Source organism: Apodemus sylvaticus, chromosome 7, assembly GCF_947179515.1.
Source record: "Apodemus sylvaticus chromosome 7, mApoSyl1.1, whole genome shotgun sequence".
In the NCBI taxonomy this organism is placed as follows: Eukaryota; Metazoa; Chordata; class Mammalia; order Rodentia; family Muridae; genus Apodemus; species Apodemus sylvaticus.
Window position 1 is genome coordinate 14,947,396 of NC_067478.1, and position 24,782 is coordinate 14,972,177.

Below are 24,782 nucleotides of genomic sequence, written 5' to 3' on the forward strand. Positions count from 1 at the left end.
TATCGTCATGGTATAATGAGTCAAACCAGGATGGGCCCATCAGATCACACGGCAAGTGCCAGACCCACAGCCACCCCTGACTCAGGACTGCTTATGTCCTCTCAGTCACGTGACTCAGGACAGGAAGGAGAATGAAGGATGGACTACAAGCCAGGTCATGTGGCCAGCCTGCCGGGCAGACCCCAATCAAGTCTCCCAGCCCCACCCAGCCTCCCTTGAATATCAAGAGCCAGAGAGATCCAAGCCAGCCAAAATGTCCTCCTTCCCTGCTAGAGGCCCAGCCTCTGGCCCCCAGGAATAAACACTGGATTCCTGACAGCCTCCAAAGGTACAGCCTACCCCCACCCCCTGCTGAAGTGTCCCTGAATCACAAGAGAAAATATCACACAGTGGAAAAATTAGAAACAATATTTATTGTTTCCTGTTAAAATTGAGTGCTCTCATGGGGAAAGAATGTGCAAAAAGAGCCTTCCTAGTTATGGCTTTCACACTTATCCCAGGAGGCTGGGGATGTCTTCACTGTGTAGGAGGGAAAATTCTCTACCTTCTCCTGGGGATTTAGGCAATTGTATTTTTTTTATTATTTCTTGTGTAAGAATATGAAAAGACAATGGTTAATAGGCGAGCTGTTCTTCGGTATTGTCTACCCAGTCCACTGGGTAGACAGACACATGCTTCCCATCCACACCCCATGTACAGCCACGAGTGGATGGCACCAGAGACAGCTCTTGGGTTTTCCTGGCTAGCAGCTAAAGACCCCAGCTCCTGGTTTAGCTGGTTGAAAATAGGCAAGGGGCCTCCAGAGAGTCAGCCATCAACTATTTGGTAAGGAGTATTTTGAGTGTAGTAGGGCCTTCAGTCAACCAGTAGGTGGCAATTTGGCCAAAGGTAGTGAGTCTATAAACTCTTTATTCCATCTCCAATTCTCTGGAAATCTTCTAAATTCAAGTTTCAAAATGGCACCAAGTTATACACGGTAGAGTATGTCATTAAGGCAACAGTTCCACCATCACAGCCATGCCTGGAACTCTGATCCCACCACTTCCCTCCCCTGACCCTCAGGACCTCCTAGTCCTGGCCCTGCCTCTCCACAGCAGCTGTCCAGGATCCACAAGTCTTCCACAGTCTTCAGCCTCACAAGTTGGGGGCAATCCAATTAAGGATCTTCATGGCAATTTCAAAGCCAAGGAAACAGGCCTAAGAAGAGGTTGGGTGGAAAAGAAAAACCAGAAAGAGAAGATGACTATTTGTAGATTCCATCTGCAGGACCATGCTTGGTTAGCCCCTTTCTTAATCCCCTCTCACCCAGTTAAGGGAGCAAATTAAATTGACTGTGATAAACACCTGTGCACCCAGTACTCCAGAAGCTAAGTCAGGGAGATCTGGAGTTTGAAACCAATATAACCAACTTGGACTACACAGTAGGACCCTGTTAAAAGAAGAAAGAAGAGAGAGTACAGAAGAATGGAGGGGGGGTGCAGAAGGAAGTTACAGCTACTTACTCCCAAGAAGAGTGGGGTGTGCGTAGCCTACGCTGCGTGTGCTGGAAAGTCTTAGAATCCTAACACTTTTACTGGGAGTTAAGACTACATACAGAGGGGAGTGTGTGTGAGAGAGACAGAGACAGAGACACAGAGACAGAGACACGGAGAGATGGGGGAAAAGGAAGAGGGAGGTGAGGAAAGAAGGAAGAAATGAAAAAGAAAAAAGAAAAGATATATGTCCTGCAACCACCACTTCTGAAAACCAGGTGAAGAAATTCAAGTCCCTGACCTTAAAGAGCTCCACAGGCAGCTACAGGAACGCAAGCATTAGAATCTCTGGCTGAGCCTTGGTGCTGAGTTTCCATGCAATCCCAAGAGCAAGCAAAGCCCACGCCCCCAGCATCAAACACTCACAGCATTGGCTGAGAGCAAGCACAGCCAGCCCCGCCCACCAATCAGCCCACCCCTCAAGACACTCACAGCATTGGCTGGGAAGGCACGGATCATGACCGCATTGAACCCTTTGTACAAGGAGGTGACTCCTTCTTCTCGGATCAGCTCTCTCAGCACATCTCTGAAACCATTAGGATATTTTCCAGGAGGTGCTGCAGGGCAGAACCCAATTTTTTAAAGCTCTAAGAAGCTTTGTGACCTGACCATGGTAACCCACATGAGGACGATCTAATAATTACATCTGTTGGGTCAGATACCAGGGCAAGGATACCTTGAAGGCTACAACTTAGTAGTACCCTACAACTCAGCTCACATTGGGGCAAAGACAGGAATGGCTAGATTCTAGTGCCAGGGGAGTTAAAAATGGAATTCAACAGCTCTGGCAATGTTAAAGAGGAAAAATAGGACTTTATCAGTTCGTGTTTAGGCTGACATGAAACAAATCTAGAATATAAATGTGAAGGAGAAGGTTGGTTGGGCAGACCCTGGAAAAGAGAGTCTGTCCTCAGATGGACCTTATGATCTGGTGGTAACTCTTGTTTACGAGCAGCACTTGGGAGGGAGAGGCAAGGAACAAGAATTCAGGATCATTCTTGGTTACATAGCAAGTTAGAGGCCAGCCTGGGCTACACGAGACCCCTTCTCAAACAACAAAAACAAAACCTCTGCACCCCAGGGTAATCAGTACTAGACCTATTCCATCCACATCCACACCACTCACCAGTCTGGAATCGAGACTTGAGCACATCTGGGGGGATTGCCACAACCCAGTTGAAGATCCCTGCAAAGCCGCCAGCCACCAGGATCCGAGGCACACTAAGGTCACTGACGCTGCAAAACACAACCCAGTCAATCAGACGAAAGCCTGGCAGCGGGATTCAGACCAGTTCCTCCATTCTACTCAGGGAGGAAGTTACTGGGGAAGTGGCTCAAGGTCTGGGACCTGGCAGCAGCCACTCTGTTGGAGGAAGTCCCATGCGTGATTCAAAATCCTCCTCCCCTGAGTAAGGTTCAGAGTAGAAGGGGTTCGCTGTACCCCAGAAGCTACTGAAGGAACCAATACAGGGGGCAAAGGACAAGCATGTCCACGTGAGACCTGCTACGGGGGAGGACAGCCTGCCCAGCAGTGGGGAATGGCTCCTACAGTTCAAAGCTCTTTTCACCTCTTTCCTTCTGGAGTGAAGAGATTTTTAAGCCATTCGTATGTCATGAAATACATCCCACTGGCAGGAACATCTGTTGGTGGCAAGAAAAGTGAATTAAAAATTCATAAAATCTCCACAGATAGGCACTAGACTATTCAAAGATTCCTAAGGTGGTTTTTTTTTTCAGGTTATAATTACATCATTCCCCCTCTCTTTCTTCCAAGTGCTCGATGCGCTACCTCCTTGCTCTTTCAAATTCATGACCTTTCTTTGTCATATATATATATAACAAATATAAGAATAACATACATACTATATAAATACATATATTAAATATATATATTAAACACAATATAAATATATATTTATATTACCTTATACTAAAGTATACTCAATATATATTATACTGTACACACACACACACATAGAATAAATACATAACTAGAGCCTGCTTGGTCTGAATGATGTCACTGCGTATACATCTTCAGCGCACCAGTGTGCTCTTCCCTGGGGAATATCCTCAGATGTTCTAGCAGCTTCCTCCTTTCTTGTTTAAATTGTTTTAGCTTTTTAAACATGTATGAGTATTTTATCTGCATCTGTCTGTGGACCATACATGAGCAATGCCCATACAAGCCAGAAGTCGGCATCAGATCCTCCAGAACTGGAGTCACAGATAGCTTGTGAGCTCTGATGTGGGTGCTGGAAACTAAGCCTGAGTTCTCTAGAAAGGCAGCCAGGCTCCCAGCCACTAAGCCATCTCTCCAGCCCCTACATCCTTTTTAATTTGTTTATTTGTTTGATTGGTTGGTTGTTTTTTTGAGACAGGGTTTCTCTGTGTAGCCCTCGAACTCACTTTATAGACCAGGATGGTCTCAAACTCAGAGTTCCATCTGCCTCTAACTACTGCCTCTACCTACCAATTGCTGGGTTAAAGGTGTGTACCACCACCCCCCAGGTAACATTTTTAAAAATCAGTCTGCAGCTATCAAATGCTGTGGAGAGCCAAGCACTGGTATGAGCGCAAAATTGGATGACGTAATTCATCTGTCAGGGCTCCTGCAGGTGGTTACCACAGTACACCTGCTCATAATCACAGCTAATTGTCTGGCCCTCCTCCAAGGCGCCATCTCAAGATGAGACTGTCTCTGCCTGTCAAACCAAGAGGAGGTCTGCTAGTGTATCTCAATGGTAGAGCAGTGCCCAGCATGCACAGGCCCTGAATTTCCCACTATTGCTGTCTTTCTTATTTCCCCTTCTCATCCCTTCAGCCATGACTTCTGTCTAGACGCCTCTCCCTTCCCCTATCATGACTCCACCCCTGAAGACATTAAAGAAGGATGAGCTTTCTCTCCGTCCTTCTCTGCGTCCACATGGGTGAGACTGCATATAATCAGGACACATGCTACTGGTTTGTAAAGCATATATGAGATTGAGATGTCCAGGGAAGCATCTCAGGGGCAGGGTCATCAGCTGACCTTCCCAGGTGAGCTAAAATGCAGAGCTTCAGAGTTTACCTCGCATGAGTGTGAGCACAGTCCCTTTGTAGAAGCCACGAATCCCAAACTCCTGATATAACTTCTTTGCACAATCCAAGGAACCACTGTATTTGTTTTCCCCTGAAGAAGCCTGAATCTGGGAGGGATGGAAGATCACCAAGTCAAAAACAGCAGCGTTGGAATCGACAGACCCCGCAGGTTTGGGGCTCCTGGCAGGTTAGCCTAGCTTTGTCACTGAGCCCCAGGCTAGTGAGAAAGCCTGTCTCAAAGACAAGGTGGGTGAGGGTGGGAAAGGGACGATGAGGCTGCCCCCTGGCATCCACATGGACATGTATATATCTACTAAAAAATAGATGTGTGTATGTACGTATATATGTGCCAACAAGATGCCAGAGAAGTCAGAACTGTCTGACAACGATTTCTTAAAGCAGCCAGGATAAAAATCTAATGAAAAATTATAAATATGTTTGAGACATGAAAATAACCACAGCATACAAATGGATAGTTTCAGCAGAGAAACTAGAATATACAAAGGAGAACCCAACAAAATTTCAAACTGGAAAAGTACACTTATTAAAGGCTCAGTGGCTACCTCATTCAAAGCAGCAAGGAGCAAAGGGACCTGGAAACTGCTAGAGGAAATGAGTCTTTAAAGACGAGCCCAGTGTGGGGTACCATAGTGTAATCCCCGCACTTGGGAGGTCAGAGGCAAGAAGGCATGGAGTTTGGGGTCATCTCAAGCTACTTAGTAAGTATGAGGCTGGTCAAGGTTTGTATTTCTGCTGGATGGACTGGTACAGAGACAATGACAGAAGCTTCAAGGCCAGGTTGGTGCTCACTCACGGTGAGTTCCAACCTGGGATATATAAGATTTTATTTTTATTTTGTTTTGTTTTAAAGAGTGCCTTTCAAAACAACCAAAATCATGGCACACACCTTTAATGCCAGCACTTGGAGACAAAAGCAAGCATAACTGAGTTAGAGGCCAGCCTGGTCTACACACTGGGTTTGTTCCAGGCCAGCCAGGACTATAAAGGGAGACCCTATCCCAAAAAAAGAAAAGAAAAATGGACAGTGAGATGACTCAGTGGATAGAGGCACATGTTGTATAAGCTTGGAGACCTAGGCTTGACCCCAGAACCCACATGGAGGTAGAAGGGGAGAACTGGCCCACAACCTTGTCCTGAAGTCACTGATGATGCACTGTGCAGCATATGTGCCCCATCCCAGTAATATATTAATTTTAAAATATTCTTTAAAAATTACAATTGTTTTCAAACCAGGCCCGATGGGTGCATGCCTGTAACCCAGCAGCTGAGAGGAAGGGACAGGAGGACTCGGAGTTCAAGGCTACTATTCCCTGCACAGTAAGTGTATGGACATGTAGTTTGTAAGTACACGTAGCTTGGGCTACCCAGACTGTCTCAAAAGCGAACAAAAATTCAATAAAACCCAAAACAAAACAGGACTTAAGGTAGTAGAGTAAGTGAATAAAATGTCACATGATGCATGCGTCCAAACTCATCTGCCCTTGTCTTCAGTCAGAAACTGAAGACAGCCGGGTGGTGGTGGTGCACGCCTGTAATCACAGCACTCTGGGAGGCAGAGGCAGGCAGATTTCTGAGTTCAAGCCTGGTCTACAGAGTGAGTTCCAGGACAGCCAGGGCTACACAGAGAAACCATGTCTCAAAAAAAACCAAAAGTCAAAAAGCCAAAAAAAAGAAAAAAAAAAGAAAAAAGAAAGAAAAAAGAAAAAAAGAAACTGAAAAGACAACTGGTATCTCGGCAATGGTCATTCTCAGGGGTCTGGACCTAGGACTTGCACATGCTAAACAGATAATCTACTACTGAGCTGTATCCACTCTCATCAAAGGTAGAAGGGAGGCTGCTCCTGTCCAAGATGTTGTGTGTCTCCATTTACTGCCCAAAAGGTAGCAAATGTCACTCTATAATTTTGGTTTTATGTTTGGGTTTTATGTTTTGGTTTGATTTGAGACAGGATTTCTTTATGTAGCCCCTAGCTGTCCTGGAACTCTATGTAATCCAGATAACACTGGACTATGGCAAGCTTCCTCCCCAGCCCCCTGCCTCAGCCTCTGAGGTGCTGGGATTGTAGTTGTGTGCCACAACAAATGAACTTGTGCCCCTTCTGTCTCATTGCTGGCATTTGTCTACTGGGAAGGCACCACACCAACTGGTGTATAGTTCTTGATTCTTTCATGTTTCTGAAAACATGTTTCGCATAAATGGACTAAAGACTTCATAGAGGGAAAAAGGACATAAATATAAATCCAGGCATGGGAGCACTTGCCTGTAAGCCATACGTGTGGAGACCGAGGCAGGAGGATCATGAGTTTGAGGCTAGCCTGTGACACTTGGCAAAACTGTGACTCAGAACAACAAACCCCACAATACTACTAACACACATGTGAGATGTGCGCCTCTTTTCTGTTCCCAGCTTACAAGCTTACCTGCAGTAAACATTTGATCCGTTCTCCAGGGGTCATGATTCCTGTGGTGAACACACCAGATAACATCCCAGCTGTAAACAGCTGCGGGTAGCTGCATTGAGAACAAGACCAGAAGCAACCGTCTGTGGTTATCACCAAGGACTGAGTCAGTCCCAGCAGAGAGAATAGGTTCTGTCAGGAAAAGTTAGAACGTAGTCTGGGGAGAAGCATGGCCACCAGTGAATCAGATTTTACAGATTCTGGGCAATTCTTTTTCTTTTTTTCTTTTTAAAGATTTATTTATGGGGGCTGGAGAGATGGCTCAGCGGTTAAGAGCACTGACTGCTCTTCCATAGGTCCTGAGTTCAATTCTCAACAACCACATGGTGGCTCACAACCATCTGTAATAGGATCTGATACCCTCTTCTGGTGTGTCTGAAGACAGGGACAGTGTACTCATACATAAAAAAAAAAAAAATCAATAAATAAATATTTATAAAGTTGAATGATATTTTTTTAAAAAAGATTTATTTTATGTATATGAGTACAGTCACTATCTTCAGACACATCAGAAGAGGGCATCAGATCTCATTACAGATGGTTGTGAGCTACCATGTGGTTGCTGGGAATTGAACTCAGGACCTCTGGAAGGGCAGTCAGTGCTCTTAACTGCTGAGCCATCTCTCCAGCCAATTCTGGGCAATTCTGATGTCAAATTTACCAGAGTAAGAGTCTCAATGTCAAGAACAAGACACCTATGAAGCCCACACACAGTAGGTGCACACTTGAAGTCCCCCTTATCCCTGAGAAAAGCTTTATAGTGAGATACAGTTTTCACCCAACATCCTGCTACCTTCAGTTACCAGGTCTCAGAGCCTTCTTCTCCAAGTTGTAAACACTGTTTGTTGGAGTAGGGAGAGCCTCCAACCTGAGATCTAAACCTCAGCAGATCCTGGTTCCCCTCCAATAACACATCTCCTGGGCCACCAAGGAACTAGAACATTAAGCCAAAACTCAAGCAGGAAAAAAAAAACTTCAAGGTCAGGGAGGAAGGCTGTGGCCAGCCACAGGCTGAGAGGTGGCCAGGGGTTCTAGTTTCATTTCTATTGCTGTGATAAAATACCTTGACTGAAGCAGCCAATGGGAAAATGGGGTTTGTCTGTCTTTTTTTTTTTTTTTTTTTGGATTTGGTTTTATCGAGACAGGGTTTCTCTGTATAGCTCTGGATGTCCTGGAACTCACTCTGTAGACCAGGCTGGCCTCGAACTCAGAAATCCACCTGCCTCTGCCTCCCAGAGTGCTGGGATTACAGGCGTGCGCCACCACGCCCAGCTTGTCTGTCTTATATTTCCAGGGTACAGCCCATCATTTGGGAGAAGTAAGGCAGGAAGTCAAGCAGTTAGTTAGATCACATTTACAGTCAAGAGCAGAGAGGAACAAACACACCCATGCTGCCTGCTTTTAGCTTCTCTGGTTTTCTGTCCTATATAGCTCGGGGATGCTGCCTAGGGAATGGTGCTGCTCACAATAGGATAGGCTAGGCTAGGTCTTCCTACATCAGTAAACAACATGGGAGATATGCCTACAACAACCAGATAAAGGCGATTACTACAGTTAGAACTCTCTTTGCAGGTGACTCTAAGCTGTAGCAAGATGGCATTTAAAGCTAACCTCAGACCCGGCTAGTAATGAGGATTGCAATGTGATGCTGGGAAAAGTGAAGTCAATGATGGTCCACAGGAATAAGGGTCCTGTGGGCACTGTAATGTAAGGCCCCAGTGGCATGAATCATAGGTTCTCATCCTACCCCCAAGAATGAAGCAGCCTGAATATGAGGAGGTGTCTGAGATTCCTAGTATCTGTCACTAAAGCTGTCTTTGTCACCTCTAGCAAGACCTTATCTTTCTGGGATTTGTAATACCATCTCAGGCAGACAATAGGACACAAAGTCACATTCAGTGCTTCAACAGAGTCCCTGCAATTTGTCAAATGTTGCTGAAAATTGAACACGCTGGTCCTTGCGTCAGGCCTCACTAGTCTAAAGCTCTGACAACTGAGCCTCAGGCCAGACTCACCCCAAAGAGGCCAAGACCAGGGAGACATGCTGAATGACAATGGGACAGCTATCCAGGCTCCTTCCCGGTAGGAACGACAACAGTCTGACACCCCAGTTCTTTCATGCACTTATCCCACAAAGGCTCACACAGCTACTTCAGACAACAAGCCAAGCACACAGGCGGATGGTTGAACAATCGAGAGACTTTGGGTTTTGTTTCTTTCATTTCAAAAGAGGCCCCATATTGCCCAGAATGTCCCGGAACTCTAAATAGAGGCCACAGGGCCAACTACAGGGTATTTGTTTTGTTTTTGAGACAGGAATATTATATAGCTCATGCTGCTGCTGCCTGATCTCACAATGTAACTGAGGATGACTTTGAATTCCTCGTCTTCTTCCCTCCACTCCCCAAGCATTAGGCGTATGGGGCCACCATGCCTCGCCCAGGGAATGTTTGAATGTGACCAGTGATGTGAATGGTCTTCAAAGTGGCTGCACCAGTTTGTATCAATGTACAAATCTTTTGGGCTGTGTGGTGACAACCCTAGCTACTTGGGACGCCGAGACAGGAAGATCTTGTAGGTTCAAGGCTTGCCTGAGCTATGGAATAAATTGAAGGCCAGCCTCACAGCACAGTGAGAGGTTGTCTCAGAAATAAAGAGTAAAAGCAGGCAAGGTGGCACACACACCTTTGATCCCAGCCCTTCAGAGGCAAGCAAGGCTCTGTGAATTCAAGGCCAACCTGGTCTACAGAGTGAATTTCAGGACAGCCAAAGCTACATAGAGAAACCCTGTCTTGAAAAACCAAACCAAACAAAAAACAAAGCACACCCTCCCAAAAAAGATAAATGAATAAATACATAAAGAAAGGAGGACTAGCCGGGCGGTAGTGACGCACGCCTGTAATCCCAGCACTCTGGGAGGCAGAGGCAGGCGGATTTCTGAGTTCGAGGCCAGCCTGGTCTACAGAGTGAGTTCCAGGACAGCCAGGGCTAGACAGAGAAAAAAACAAAAACCAACCCCCCCTCCAAAACAAAAACCCGAAAGAAAGAAAGAAAGAAAGAAAGAGAGAGAGAGAGAGAGAGAGAGAGAGAGAGAGGGAAGGAAGGAAGGAAGGAAGGAAGGAAGGAAGGAAGGAAGGAAGGAAGGAAGGAAGGAAGGAGGACTAGGGTGGGTGCTTTAACCGCTTTAATCCCAGCACACAGGAAGCAGAGATTGGTGGATCTCTGTGAGTCTGAGGTTTTCCTGGTTCACAAAGTCAGGTCCCAGGCCAGTGAAGGCCATATGGTGAGACCCAGTCTCAAAGAAGTAAATAAAATAAAAGGCAGGACATACAACGCAATGCTGCCTACTTGCCCAGCATGTGTGAGGTCCCAGTCTCAATCCAAAGAACTGTCATTTGTTAAAAGTGCGAGCCTATTCAGAAGAGCTGTAATTACTGTTTTTTTTTTAAGATTTTATACACACACACACACACACACACACTGTCACTGTCTTCAGACACACCAGAAGAAGGCATTAGATCCCATTACAGATGGTTGCTAGCCAACAGATGGTTGCTGGGAATTGAACACATGACCTTCGGAAAGTGCTTTTAACCACTGGGCCATCTCTCTAGCCCTGTAATCACTGTTTAATTGACAGTTTTCTGCAAAAACAAACACCCACTCTCTGCCTGTAGGCCTGACCCAGATGGAACAAGAGACTTGCACATATATCCAAAGTCACAGTCCCTGTTTACAGTACTGCCCCTAAAGAAGTCATCTCAGTAACTAATCCCCCTCACAGTGCCATCAGCTCCATTCTTCCCAGGATGCCCAACCTTGGGGACTGCTCCCTAAATAGGACCTGTGTGTTCACAGCTCACCAGCAGACACCAGGAGCACCTGGCCTGCTCTGTCACTCCCCGTCCCCATTTCAAGGAGGTGTTTGTGAGCCCTGGGTCTTCGTGAGTTTCCATTTCAAAGCTCTGTAAAACTCTTTTGCATGCTACATGGCACTGTAGAGAGGCAACTGCAGCAAGACAGACAGGAAGACAGGGACAGGACAGGACGGGTCCAAAGTGTCCCACGCTGCTCCCAAAGAAAGACTGTTTCTCTCCTGCTGATGTTACTCTATGGGAACACAGCCCCCACACATGGTGCAACTGTGAGTTGTCACACTGCAGAAGCAGGTGTTCACAGATATTTATCCCCAGGTCCTTGGTCTGCCAACAGCCCAGCAGCTTAAACAAAACAAAATAAAACAAAACCCAAACAAAACTACTCACACCTGGAAGCCCTTTCCAGGAAGCACATTGAGAACACCCCGACCAGAAACAGAACTTCCCATTGCAAACCTTTATCTGGAGCTGGAGCTTAGGCTATTTTTTTTTTTTTTTTTTTTTTTGGATTTGGTTTTTCAAGACAGGGTTTCTCTGTGTAGCCCTGGCTGTCCTGGAACTCACTCTGTAGACCAGGCTGGCCTTGAACTCAGAAATCTGCCTGCCTCTGCCTCCCAAGTGCTGTGATTACAGGCGTGCGCCACCATGCCTGGCCTAGTTTAGGCTTTCATGAACCCTGTCATGGCCTGATGGGTGAGAATACAAGCGTGGGATACCTCATGTCCTCCCTTGAACTCCTAGATGCCAGCCTTGCCAGGCCTGGTGGCTCTTGTGCCTTTCCAGGAGCTGTAACCTGCATGGCTCAATACTGAGGACACCTTGTCAAATCAAGAGTTTCACTCAAAACTCCCCTGCATCCTGAGAAGCTTACACGGTCACTTTTTTTAAAATGCTGGGGTGTAATTCTGACTCAGTTGTCTCTTTATACCTAAACTAAAAATTTACTAAAGAACAGACAAGGGGCTTGAGATATGCTCAGCAGTTAAGAACATTGGGCTGCTCCTCCAGAGGACGCAGGTTCAATTCCAAGCACTCACAAAGCTGTCTGAACCATCAATACTAGGAGATCTGACACCGTCTTCTGGCGTTCTCAGGTACTGTACCCATGTGATACACAGACATGCAGGCCAAACACCCATACACATAAAATAACAAAATAAATCTTTAAAAAATATAAAGGGGAGGGGGGAACTGGGAAAGGGGAAAGCATTTGGTCCGTAAACAAAGAATATAGAAAAAAAAATGTAGTAAAGAAGGGGGCTGGAGAGATGGCTCAGCGGTTAAGAGCACTGACTGCTCTTCCAGAGATCCTGAGTTCAATTCCCAGCAACCACATGGTGGCTCACGGCCATCCTGTAATGGGATCTGATGCCCTCTTCTGGTGTGTCTGAAGACAGCTACAGTGCACTCATAAACATAAAATACATAAATCTTTAAAAAAAATGTAAAGAAGATACATCAAGGGCGGGCTGGGTCTCATGTGAGAGGCTGGATGTACAAGGCCCTGAGTTTGTTCCCCTGCCCTGCATAAAATCAGGGGGGGTGTTACACAACTGTCATCCCAGGACACAATAGGTAGAGGCAAGAGATCAGAAGTTCAAGGTCATCTTTGGTTACACAGGGAGCCCTTGTTAAAATTTATTTTAAGTACGTGAGTGCTTCGGCAGCCAGCATGCATGTGCACCATGACCGTGCCTGGTGCCTAAGGAAGTCAGAAGACATCTGATCTGCTGGACCTGCAGCTGCAACAGTTGTGAGCCACCATGGGGGTGTTGCTGTGAAGCAACAAGTGCACTTAACCACTGAGCCATCTCTCCAGCCACTGGAACCTTCTCTTAACCAGTTAACAGTAAACAAATTTATTCCTGTCCTTAAAGTGGCAGTAAGAACCACCACAGAATCTGACCCCAGTGTGGGCAGCGGGCAGCGGGCAGCGGGCAGCGGGCAGCGGGCAGCGGGCAGCGGGGATTTACAAGGAATAAGAAATTATTGACAACCTGGCAAAGAGGCAAGGAGGGCTCTTTCCTTCTTTTACCCTTTCACTTCACAGAACACAGGAAACTCAGCTACTTCCTTCCCTTAGAATGTCCACAAGTCAGCCCTGGGACCCATGGGACAGCCTGAGGTCAAGACTTCCCTACACACATATCACAGCACAGCACATATCACAGCACAGCACATATCACAGTACAGCACATACTCAGTGCTGCCTGATAATACTTACCTAAGTTCATCCTCTGGAGATTTCTGCTGTAGTTTCTTCCCCAAACCAAACCCAAAGAAGCACACAGCAAACATAGGGGTGACTCCAATTATGGGAGCAGCCATGCCCCGATAGAGCCCTGTGATGCCCTGCAAGGAATGGCAGAAATAGAATCTGATTTCAGATATCACCGCTCTCTTCCAGTGCTGGGAATCAAACCAAGGGCCAAACAAAAGCTTACCTCTGAGCTGTGCCCCTGGCCTCTGAGCTATACCCCAGGCCCCACCACTAACAAAGGGGAGCCTCGAAGTCGCGAACCACCGGCTTCCTTCTCCACCTTTTCAAGCATAGAGAGATTTATTCTCCCTGCCTACATTTGTGTGTGTATATGTGTATGTATGTATACATGTGTGTATGTATGTGTATATATGTATGCATGTATGTATTTGTATATGTACACATGTGCATATGTGTATGCATGCATGTGTGTATGTGTATGTATATGTGTGTATGTATGCATGCATGTATGTATATATGTGTATATGAATGTGTGTATGTATGCATGCATGTATGTATATATGTGTGTATGAATGTGTGTATGTATGTATGTGTGTGCATCATGCGTGTTTAGGTATATGCCTATATGCCAGTGCACATATGTACATGCATGGGTCAGAATCAACTTTAGGTCCCATCCTCAGACATCATTCTTTCTTTTTCTTCTATGCCTCTGCCTCCCAAACGCTAGGAGTAAAGTTGCGTCTGAGATAAAATATAAATTTGAGACCAGCCTGGGCAATTTAGTGAAATCTTGTCTTAAAATGTTTTTTTCTTTTTTGGAGACAGGGTCTCACTTTGTATCCCTGGCTGGTTTGGGACTCCTTATGTAGACCAAGACGACTTTGAATTCAAAGAGATTATTATACCTCTGCCTCTCACCTCACAATGCTGAGATTAAGTCCCGTGCTACCACACCTGGCCAATAGCAAATATTTTTAAAGGAATTAGGAGCAGAGTAGGGTAGGCCTGGAACTACATAGCATCAGTTAAGAGTCTTTTCTGATCTCTGTGGGCACCAGGAAAACATGTGCAGATACATACATGCAGGTAAAACACTGCACAGGAAATAAACACATCTTTTTAAGAAAAGGGAAGAGCTGGGCATGGAGGCACAGGCCTGTGATGCCAGTTCTCAGGGGACAGAGGTACAAGGATTCAGAGTTTGAAGTCATCTAGCCTTCAAAATAAGATTAGATCTCTCAAAAATGGGGGTGGGACAAAATATAAAGTTGTAATCACAAAAATAATAAACTGGGGGATTGAGGTGTAGCTCGAGTACATAGCACATAGACCTGGAGTCAATCCCTGGCCCCCCAAAACGAATTAGAAGCAAAATGGATTAAGTCACAAAATGTGATAAAAATTATATGGCTATGCAGGCCAAAGAAGCAAGAAGGGGAACTGTGAGAGTTAAACGATGTACCACAACGAGGCGGCTGGAGCGGGAGAGGCGTGCTCAGGTGCATAAACACATAAAGCACAGTAACAAATGCACCGCGCAGTCAGGCAGAAGCAGCGCGAACAACCGAAGGAGCCGAGAGCCTCGCCTCTGGAGCAGGAGGCAGGAGTGAGGATCACAGGGCTACTTGCTTTTCAGGGAAAATGTAAGTGCCTGTATAACCTTAATGAAAAAAAATTAAAACAAACATCAAAAACATGAGTTAAGACTGCTCCTGACACAGGGCAGGCTGCACAGTGGGAAAGACCGCAGATCCAGGTTAAAGAACTGTTCTCAATGCAGACCCTCAAACATCTACATCTTTCAGGAAGCAAAGGGCCACACATGTACCTGTTAGCACTCCTCTGGGTAGCTGGGCGGTGGTGGCGCACGCCTTTAACCCCAGCACTCAGGAGGCAGAGGCAGGTGGATTTCTGAGTTCGAGGCCAGCCTGGTCTACAGAGTGAGTTCCAGGGCAGCCAGGGCTACACAGAGAAACTCTGTCTGGAAAAGCCAAAAATAAGGGGGTGGGGGGTAAAGACTCCTGGATCCCACGAAAGCCTGGCAGTGCCACAAGCTGAAGTACAGAGGCAATAAACAGTCGCAGGACAAAGACCAAGGAGGGAAGGACAGAGTACAAGGTGACAAAGTCCCGCAAAGTCTCTCCCAGGGGATGTCCAGGTCCTCAGGGGCCATGCATGCCTCCTGATAACGCATCTAGTCTTTCTTCAATGACCCGGCAGTGCCAGAAGACAGAGCTAAGTCTGGAACATCAAAAAGTTCAAGGAGGTGTGCAAGTCCAGACTAATGAAGCCTGCTAAATTCTTTTTTTTTTAAAGATTTATTATTATATCTAAGTACACTGTAACTGTCTTCAGACACACCAGAAGAGGGTATCAGATCTCTTTACAGATGGTTGTGAGCCACCTTGTGGTTACAGGGATTTGAACTCATGACCTTTGGAAGAGCAGTCAGTGCTCTTAACCACTGAGCCATCTCTCCAGCCCACCTGCTAAATTCTGCAGAGTTAGGTCGGTATTGTTTTCTTCCTGGTTTTTGTTTTCCCAATATATTCCCCAAGTTGTATTCCAACTCAACTGTGGTGATCCTCCTGTCTCACCCTCCCAGGAAATCTATAAACATGAGAGATTGTAGACTTGGTTTTCTTGCAGAGAAATCTCTGGACAGAACTGGAGTGTGGAGCCCCCATGAAACCCTGACAAGACTCCATCCTGGGTCCAGATAAAAAGAAGGCCCCTAACGAAGAAAGGCAGAGCCACCTTGGGGGAAGAGAGCTATGCAGGCTCTGCCTCCAGGCCTTCCTCCTACCCTGAGACCTGCAGGAGCCCTGGAAACGTCCACAGCAAGGATCAGGCTGTCCCTTCCAGCATCTTTATACTTCTAGGTGACACTCGCCCTTCAGCATCTGCACGTTTAATACTGTGACTGATAGATAACCGTATGCAAGTTGTATTTTAGTGCAATTGTAATCTTTGCACTTGGGACAGTGAGGTGGGATTAGTGGGAGCTCAAGTGCAGCAGGGGGTGCAGCAGGGCACGCCAAGTCAAAATGTCAGGCCCAGCAGAAAGGGACTAGGGAGATGGGTTGGTGTTAGAGCGTGTGCGGCTTTTGCTAAGGAACTGGGTTCAATCCCCAACACGCTCATGGTGGTTGACAACAACCATCTCTAACTCCATTCCCTCCGGATCCGGCTCCATTTTCTGACCTCCACAGGCATCAGGCACACATGTGGACATTCATACACATAATTTTTAAAAAGTCATATTCTATCAAAAATTATGTAATTAAATAACTCTAACAAAGTTAAATGTCCCTGTCTAGGAGTCCAGAGACTGTTAGTCTTTCTTCTCCAAACCTCACACATTTCCTTTTTCTTGGATTTTTTTTTTTTGTCACTTTTTTCAGGTTATCTATGTTATAGGTGTTTTGCCTGCACATACATACATATATGTGCTAGTGTCCTCTGAGGTCAGAAGAGGGTGTTAGATACCCTGGATTAGAGTTATGAATGGTTGGTGCTGGGTACCAAACCTGGGTCTCCTGCATGGATGACAAATGTTCTCACCTGCCAGGCCATTTCTCTAGCTTCAGTGGATTTTTGATACAGGAGCTCTCCACATAGCCCGGTTTGACCTCGCCCTAAGATCTTCCTATCTAAGCTTTCCAAGCTCTAGGATTACTGGGAAGTGCCAGCATATGGCAAGACGTGAATTTCTATGCAATTCACAGCTTCACTTATGCCTTGCTAATGCCTCCATCTCCTGGAAGAGCGAAGCATCTACAGCTTTATTCATCTGTATACCCAGTAGCTGTAATTTCCAGGCTCCTAAGCAGATGAGGAGGGCAGGCGAAGGAGCTACAGCTGTGGCCAGTAGACTCACAGCTACCTTCTTCACTCCCGAAAGTACTGCCAACCCCTGAACACAGTCCTCTGAGTAAGGGAGGCCCAGCACCAGATGCATACCTCTCTAATGAGAGTCTTCCGGAAGCAGTCGAAGGTCCCAGAGTACATAGGTGGCTGTCCAGGCAAACTTGGTGGTTGTGTCTGCAGTCGGACCTGAAACCAGAAACTAAAACAGTCACCTTCTAGAATTACCATCACCATCCAACTCCTCTCTCTCCCCTGCTCCTTGTCCTTAGCTCCAGGGCTGGAGACTGAAACTAGAGCCCTGTACAAGGGCCTTTCCCACGGAGCTGTATCTTCAGCCCCTCAACTCCATTTAAACCAGGAAATGTGCACAACCGTAGGTGTCTTCGGCATCTTCTGATAGATTCAGACTTCACTTTTACCCCATTAGCGTTCATTCAACTTAGTTATTTACTTTTGATTTTTGAGACCGGGTTTCTCTGTTTTTGTTTTGTTTTTTTGTTTTTTGGGTTTTTTTGGGGGGGGGTTGGTTTTTTTGATTTGGTTTTTTAAGAGACAGGGTTTCTCTGTGTAGCCCTGGCTGTCCTGGAACTCACTCTGTAGACCAGGCTGGCCTCGAACTCGGAACTCAGAGACTGCCTCTGACTCCCAAGTGCTGGGATTACAGGCCTGCGCCACCACTGTCTGGCCTGGGTTACTCTGTGTAGCAGTACTCATTCTTTTTTTTTTTTTTCTTTTCTTTTTAAGGTTTATTTATTTATTTTATTTATGTGAGTCCACTGTCCCTCTCTTGAGACACACCAGAAGAGGGCATAGGTTCCCATTACAGATGGTTGTGAGCCACCATGTGGTTGCTGGGAATTGAACTGAGGACCTCTGGAACAGCAGTCAGTGCTCTTCACCGCTGAGCCATCTCTCCAGCCCAAAGTACTCATTCTTTTAGAGAAAATTTATTTTGTGTGTATGACTGTTTCTTCTGACCACAGGTATGTACACACTACATGCATGCAGCACGTGATGTGCTGTTAAGCTGGGCCTGCTCTCCAGCATCTCTCTCTCTTTGTTCTTGGTTTTTCCAGACAGCGTTTCTGTAGACCAGGTGGCCTCAAATTCAGAGAGATCCATCTGCTTCTATCTCTCGAGTTCTGGGATTAAAGGCAAGGTCCACCTCAGCCTAATACATCCATCTCAGTCTCTCAGTCAGTCTCTCTCTCTCTCTTTCCTTCTTGCTTTAGCCCGCTGGCTCTGGCCCCACCATCTCAGTCTTTAAAAGTATGTATGTTTTATATTTATTCTTTGACACATTCATTCACATATAAAATGCACCTCATGTATATAATCCATTTCTCTCCTATTTCCTCCAGACATGCCCCCTGACAATTTCATTCTTTTTACTGGCAAATATTTCATTGGATACCAAAATACATACATACATACACACACACACACACAGAGAGAGAGAGAGAGAGAGAGAGAGAGACAGAGACAGAGAGAGACAGAGACAGACAGAGACAGAGACAGAGACAGAGACAGAGACAGAGACAGAGATACCCCAAGCACTTAGGAGGTAAAGACAGGAGAATCAGGAGTTCACAGTCATCATTGGCTATCTAATGAGTTCAAGGCCAGACTGGGCTACAAGAAAATCTATTTCAAGAAGAAACAGATGGCGGGGCAGTAGTAGCACACACCTTTAATGCCAGCACCAGAAAGACAGAGGGGAGTGGCCTCTGTCTGAGTGGCCTCTCTGAGTTCAAGGCCAGCCTGGTCTACACAGCAAGTTCCAGGACACTGAGGACTACACAGAGCAACTGTCAAAAGAAAAAGAAAGAAAGAGAGAGGGGGGGAGGGAGGGAGGGAGGGGAAACAGACCTAATGTAGACCACCCACCCAAAGTACTCCCCAAAATATGGCTCACAAAGATTATGAGCATTAATGAATGTTTATTTTAGCCAGTAAGGTTCAAGGTCCAGGTTTATTATACTGTAATAGAAGCCAAAACGGTCAGGATTTCTGTAGTCTGTTTTCCAAATGCTTCTCACAGCTGTCCTCACACCAACCTTCCCAGAACCTCACTTTCAACATATTCTTTCCCACTTCTGTATAGATCTTCCTTGTTGCCTGTGCTAGAACCTTACATGCCCTACGAGGAGGCTGTTCCCTAGGCAGTAGGGTTGACATGCAAATCTTAAGAGTTTATGGGACACAACGGTCATACTGTCCATGGCTGCCACTACTTTTCATCACATGACCCTTGTGTGCACCTTCAGCTTCTCCATGGAAGGCATGGCGTCCCACCAAAGGGGCCAGGAGAGCTTTATTTGGCTGGGCATGGTAGCACTTGCCTTTAGCACTCAGGGGCCAGCCTGATCTCTGAGGCTAGCCTGATTTACAATGACAGTTCCAAGACATGCAGGGCCACACACAGAGAAATCCTGACTCTGGAAAACAAAACAAAAAAACTGTCTTTGGGCTGGAGAGATGATTTTTGCCTTTTTTGAAACACAGTCTCACTATGTAACACCAGCTGGCTTGAACTCACTATGCAGATCAGCATTTTTATTTCATTTGTTTATTTTTCATGTATCCCAAGCTGGCCCCAAACTCAGTTTGTATCAGAAGGTGACCCTGACCTTCTTAGCACCCCACTTCTACATCCCCAGTGGTATTATCCTGCTTAGGTTCTACATAGTGCTGGGTATCAAAACTAAGGGTTGGACTGGAGGGATGGCTCAGTGGTTAAGAGCACTGACTGCTCTTCCAGAGGTCCTAAGTTCAAATCCCAGCAACCACATGATGGCTCACGGCCATCTGTAATGGGATCCAATGCCCTCTTCTGGGGTGTGAAGACAGCTACAGAGTGTCCATATAAATGAAATTAAAAAACAAACAAACAAAAACCCTAAGGGTTTAACGAATGCTGGGCAAGTACTCTGCCATCTGAGCTATATCTCTACCCCAGTCACTTTTTTAATGTCCCTTCTGTTTATCTCATCATGACTGCAGCCATCCTAACCAGTGAGGGCCTGGAGCCCTCCTCAGCTGATATTACAGCCTAACCTCATATCCAAGCTCATGTCTGACATGCCTTTACTCTTGTCCCAAACTACGTATTGGAAGTTAACCCCAAAATGCAGTAACAGTGCTGTGAGGTAAGACCTGAAGGGTCACGTTTGTTCATGAATGGATTAATGCCAGCCAGAGAAATGACTTAAGACTGGAGTCTGATCTCTTGCTCTCTTGCCCTCCTCCCGCCTTCCACCATGGGATGACACAGCACAGCCAGGCAGAGGGTAGACCTGTGAGTCCTGGCATTCCCAGCCTGTAGCGCTGTAAGAAATAAATCTTTGTTTCTTATAAACTGCAAGTCTCCAGTGTTCTGAGCCTAAGACACTTACTTCCCCATGACTGGATTGTATAGCTCTCCCTAGCCTTCCAGTCAGAAATCAGCCATTTTTTCTTTTTTCTTTCTTTCTTTTTCTTTTTCTTCTTCTTTTCTCTTATTGGTTTTAGGAGACAGGATTTCTCTGTGTAACATCCCCCATCCCCGGCTGTCCAGGAACTCACAGAGATCTGCCTGCCTCTGTCTCTGCCTCCCAAGAACTGGCAAGAGCCACTACACCCAGCAAATATCAGCCAGCCTTTCAATGCTTGCTCTAGCACTACTTTCCAAAACCTTTTTCCACACCCCAGTTCTGAAGTGTGGCAATTCTTACTGAATAGGACACATGGGCCAAGGCTTAGTTTCTTTGAGATTTTGAAAGAACTTTCAAGTACTTGAGAGGCAGAAGAAGGTCAGAAGTACAAGGTCATCTACTACATAATGAGTCAGCACAGGATACATAAGAATATATATATTTATATATTTATATATATATATATATATATATATATATATATATATATATAGAGAGAGAGAGAGAGAGAGAGAGAGAGAGAGAAACACAAACAAAACCAAAAACAGCTTTCTGAGGTCAAAAGGACAGGAGTGGTTTGATTTACAAGGGAAAGTCCTCTGGTGTCAACACACCAGTGAGAATTTTCAGTCATTTATAATCTAGTACAGAGGTTACTAGGCCCTTGCTGGGAGTAACATCAAGAACAAGAGGAGACAAAATAGGAGTAACAGTTGTATAAGGAGTCAGGATATTGTTTTTTAAAAGTCTCAGATGTAGGGGACAAGATTCCTGCCTCTGCCGAATAAGATTAGAAATAAAGGCCAGACAAACTTCCCTTGCTAGATACAGCTACTTGAACCGCCAAGGCCTTAGAAGCACAGCCTTGGCTACTGCTAGGATCAGATTTCTCACTGCCTAATCCTACACAATCTCCTCAGAATGAGCTCTTTGCTGAGCTTCACTTTGCACACAGGCGACCAGACAGCCTGCTGCCAAGCCTGCCAAGAGGAAGAGCCCTTGGATACTATTCTCTTTTGGAGGAAACTGGATCTAACATCCTATCAAGGCCTCAACTGAGGTTACCACTCTTATGAGATTCACATCTTCTCTGGGTTCTGTGCCCCAGTAACACGCCATCTATGTGTGTACACACACACACACACACACACACACACCCCTCATGTCTTCTTTCTACAGGCCTATGCTGGCTGCGACCTGTCATCTCCCTTCAGGTCTATGTCCAGGACAAACAAACAAACAAACCTATGAGCTCTGAGGTTATATGAGCTCATATATGAGCTGTCATCGAATAAAGACTTTGATCTCCACAAGACCTTGCTGTGAGTGCAGCAGGAGCAAGAATGGAAGGCTGAGGAGAGCAAGCTTCAGGACGAAGCTCCAAGTTTCCCGTGTGACCTCGATGTCCACACCTGCCCGGCTGCTCACTGCTTCCTATGGGGGTGACTGTGCCGCTTCCCCTGCGGTGGGTGAGTGACTGGCCGAAAATGGCCAGGTGCCTTGTCAGGCAAAACGTGCACGAGAGAAAGGCTAGGTGGCACACTGGCTTCACCAGACTGTATCAAAGGACATTTCTGCCACCTTTGTCCTTTGTTGGGAAGGCCAAGTCTACAGATAACCTGTTTCTTTTTTTGTTGTTGTTTTGTTTTGTTTTTTTGAAACAGGGTTTCTCTGTGTAGCCCTGGCTGTCCTGGAACTCACTCTGTAGATCACGCTAGCCTCGAACTCAGAAATCCACCTGCCTCTGCCTCCCAAGTGCTGGGATTAAAAGCGTGCACCACCACCGCCCGGCGAGATAACCTGTTTCAATCTTTGTAACACTATTAGGATTAACTGGGCACAGACAGCAGCTTTTTCTTTCTCATCTCCAAGTAAGTGCTTTGGGGTCAAAAAAAGACTGTCATGCAAAGACCTTGAAAATGGAGCTGTCAGGCTCTTAGGGCGCGAGGTACAGCCTCTGCCCACTTCGTAGTGGAGAGAGAGAGAGAGAGAGAGAGAGAGAGAGAGAGAGAGAGAGAGAGAGAGAGAGAGAGAGAGAGAGAGAGAGAGTTCTTTTGGGGTGCTAGGGAGTTGACTGCAGTTGACTGCAGAGCCTCCGGCCCGGTTAGGTAAAGCAGCGCTTACTAGAAAAGTACGTACCAACCCTCTGTAAACTTCCCACCGAAGCATCCATCGGCCCGGCCCCACTTCTGTCCAGAGACAGCACCTCGCGGTGGTCCCTACTTTCCTCGTCCCCCGCGCCCAGCCCCGGCCTCGGGGCCTTCCTCCACCAGCCCCCCAATCCACACTCCATGCACCTTGACCGTGTCCAGGGGGTGCCCCACAAACACCAGGCACACGCCGCCGAAGCCGCCGGCCAGGAAGTTCTTAAACGGACTGATGGGTTTCGGCTCGTCTGCCATGGTCAGTCTTCTGTCAGTCCCCCTGGCAGCCCCGGGCAGTCTGGGTCTTGCTCGGCTGCCCAAGCGGCTCCACCGACCTTTCACCTACATTAAGGTGGGCGGGGCCGTAGGCAGGTCGGAAAGAGGGCCCAGTCGCACTAGCCTGGCTTCCGCCCGAAGTCTACTTCCGGCTGCCGCGCCTCCTTAGTGGGCGGGGCTTTCCCTAATGCTGTATGGGAGGGGCTTGGGAATGATTTTCGTGGACTTACTTCTCCGGGAAGTCTTCTTGGACTTGAGTTTTTTTTTTCTTTCTCTGGTCCTCTGTGATCCTATGTATCTGTGTACTTCACAGAGGTCGCATAGACTATTTTGCGTGACAGCCACTCTTTTTTAGGTGCTGAAGAGTGGAGGCACCCCATACAGGTCCCCATCTTTGATAAGCTCTGACAAAGTGAAAAATGCATATGTCCTATGGTAAAAATGGGTCTGCTGGAAAGTAAATCCGGGAAGAAATAAAGTGTGGGAGACAAATAATTTGTAACTCTAGTTAAACAAGAGATCTCATTAGGAAAGTAAAGGATTAAGATCTAGTGCATGGAAACGAGTCCTGTCCATAGATACTGGGTAAAGAAAGGCTGGAAAACCTTTCTGGCAGAAGATAAAGAGGCGGGAGTGGGGTGGGGTGGGGTGGTGGAGTAGCTGATGAGGACAGAGGAGAAATGGAGACTCATCAGGAGGAACTTTCTGCCCCACTGTGAGGACATCAGTCTCATGTATGGCAGGTTTTGGATGGAGAATAACAATCTGAGATGAGATTTTAAAATAAACAAAATCAGGGTCCCTGTTAACCCCTGGTGAAAACAGCCAGGAGGAAATCAAGAGGCTGGACAAAGTTAAAGGTCATGAGCAGAAACGGTGGCTTGAACCGGCACATAGCAGAGTTGTTAATGAGGAGTGGTTCAATGGTGAATATTTTCTAAAGGAAAACCCAAAGGACCTGTTAGTGAACGGAAATTCATTCCATTTACACGTACAGAAACTGGAGAGATGGCTCAGCAGTTCAGAAACCTAGCTGCTTCTGTACCCTGCACCCTCCTGGCAGCTCAGAACTGTCTGAAACTAGAGTTCCATGAGATCTAATGCCCTCTTTTGGCCTCTTTGGGCACAAAACACACGTACATTCATGGAGGCAAAGACTCAAAGGCACGAAATAAAAATGAATAAATATATTATTTTTAGGAAAAGATTTGTGAGAGAGGCTTATGGGACACTGTTTTTGGCCTCAGCAACTAGAGAAGACATCATCTTTAATTGAGATTGGGGAAGAGACAGGGGTCAAGCAGATTAGAGGATGGTAGAGGACATTTCAGACATAATTAGTTTGAGATTTCTATTAATAGATCTGTCTCTTGATCCAGGATTCTGAAAAGAGGCTCAGGCTAGTGGTTAAATTCGGTATTAACCGGTGAAATTAGACCACGAAGGAAATGGAGACCCTCAGAACCCCTGGAGCCCTTGACCTTCCAGTGTTTGGAGATCAAATAACTGAGGAAGGGCCTGAAAAATAAGCAAAGAAGTAACTAAGAAGTAGGAGACCAAAGAATCTGCAACCACTGAGCAAGGGCGTCAAAGGGGATAGGAGGGGGTCAGGAGCACTCAAACCAGAAAGTGATGAGGGTTGACTGGTCCCAAAGACCTCTGGGGGAATGGAGGACAAGGGGTTGGAGCAATATGCAAAACACTTTATATATGTATATATATATATGTATGTATATATATATATAATTTATTTAATTTTATGTTTTATGCACATTGGTGAGAGGGTTTCACGTGCCCAGGAACTGGAGTGACAGACCGCTGTAGATGCCATGTAGTGCTGGCAATTGAACCCAGGTCCTCTGGAAGAGCAGCTAGTGCCATCTCTC

General features: G+C 46.2%; 1 protein-coding gene across 1 annotated transcript; it reads right to left on the reverse strand.

Moving 5' to 3' along the window:
- Positions 1-394: 394 nt before the first annotated feature.
- Slc25a20 (solute carrier family 25 member 20) lies at positions 395-23,035 on the reverse strand. Its single transcript, XM_052187250.1, has 9 exons — positions 22,774-23,035; positions 17,157-17,249; positions 13,194-13,321; positions 7,053-7,143; positions 4,600-4,717; positions 3,101-3,173; positions 2,659-2,768; positions 1,965-2,089; positions 395-1,197 (listed from the first exon to the last, which is right to left on the reverse strand). Exons 1-9 carry the CDS (start codon positions 22,876-22,878, stop codon positions 1,135-1,137), a joined length of 906 nt encoding a protein of 301 aa, XP_052043210.1. The 5' UTR covers positions 22,879-23,035; the 3' UTR covers positions 395-1,134.
- Between the last annotated feature and the right edge of the window lie 1,747 nt (positions 23,036-24,782).

Coding starts and splice junctions, on each gene's coding strand:
- Slc25a20 (XM_052187250.1), bottom strand. CDS start 22,878: ATGGCAGACGAGCCGAAACCCATCAGTCCGTTTAAGAACTTCCTGGCC. Junction 13,322..17,156: donor GGAAGACTCTCATTAGAGAG/GTATGCATCTGG, acceptor CATTCCTTGCAG/GGCATCACAGGGCTCTATCG. Junction 2,090..2,658: donor CAAGTCTCGATTCCAGACTG/GTGAGTGGTGTG, acceptor TCTGCCCTGCAG/CACCTCCTGGAAAATATCCT.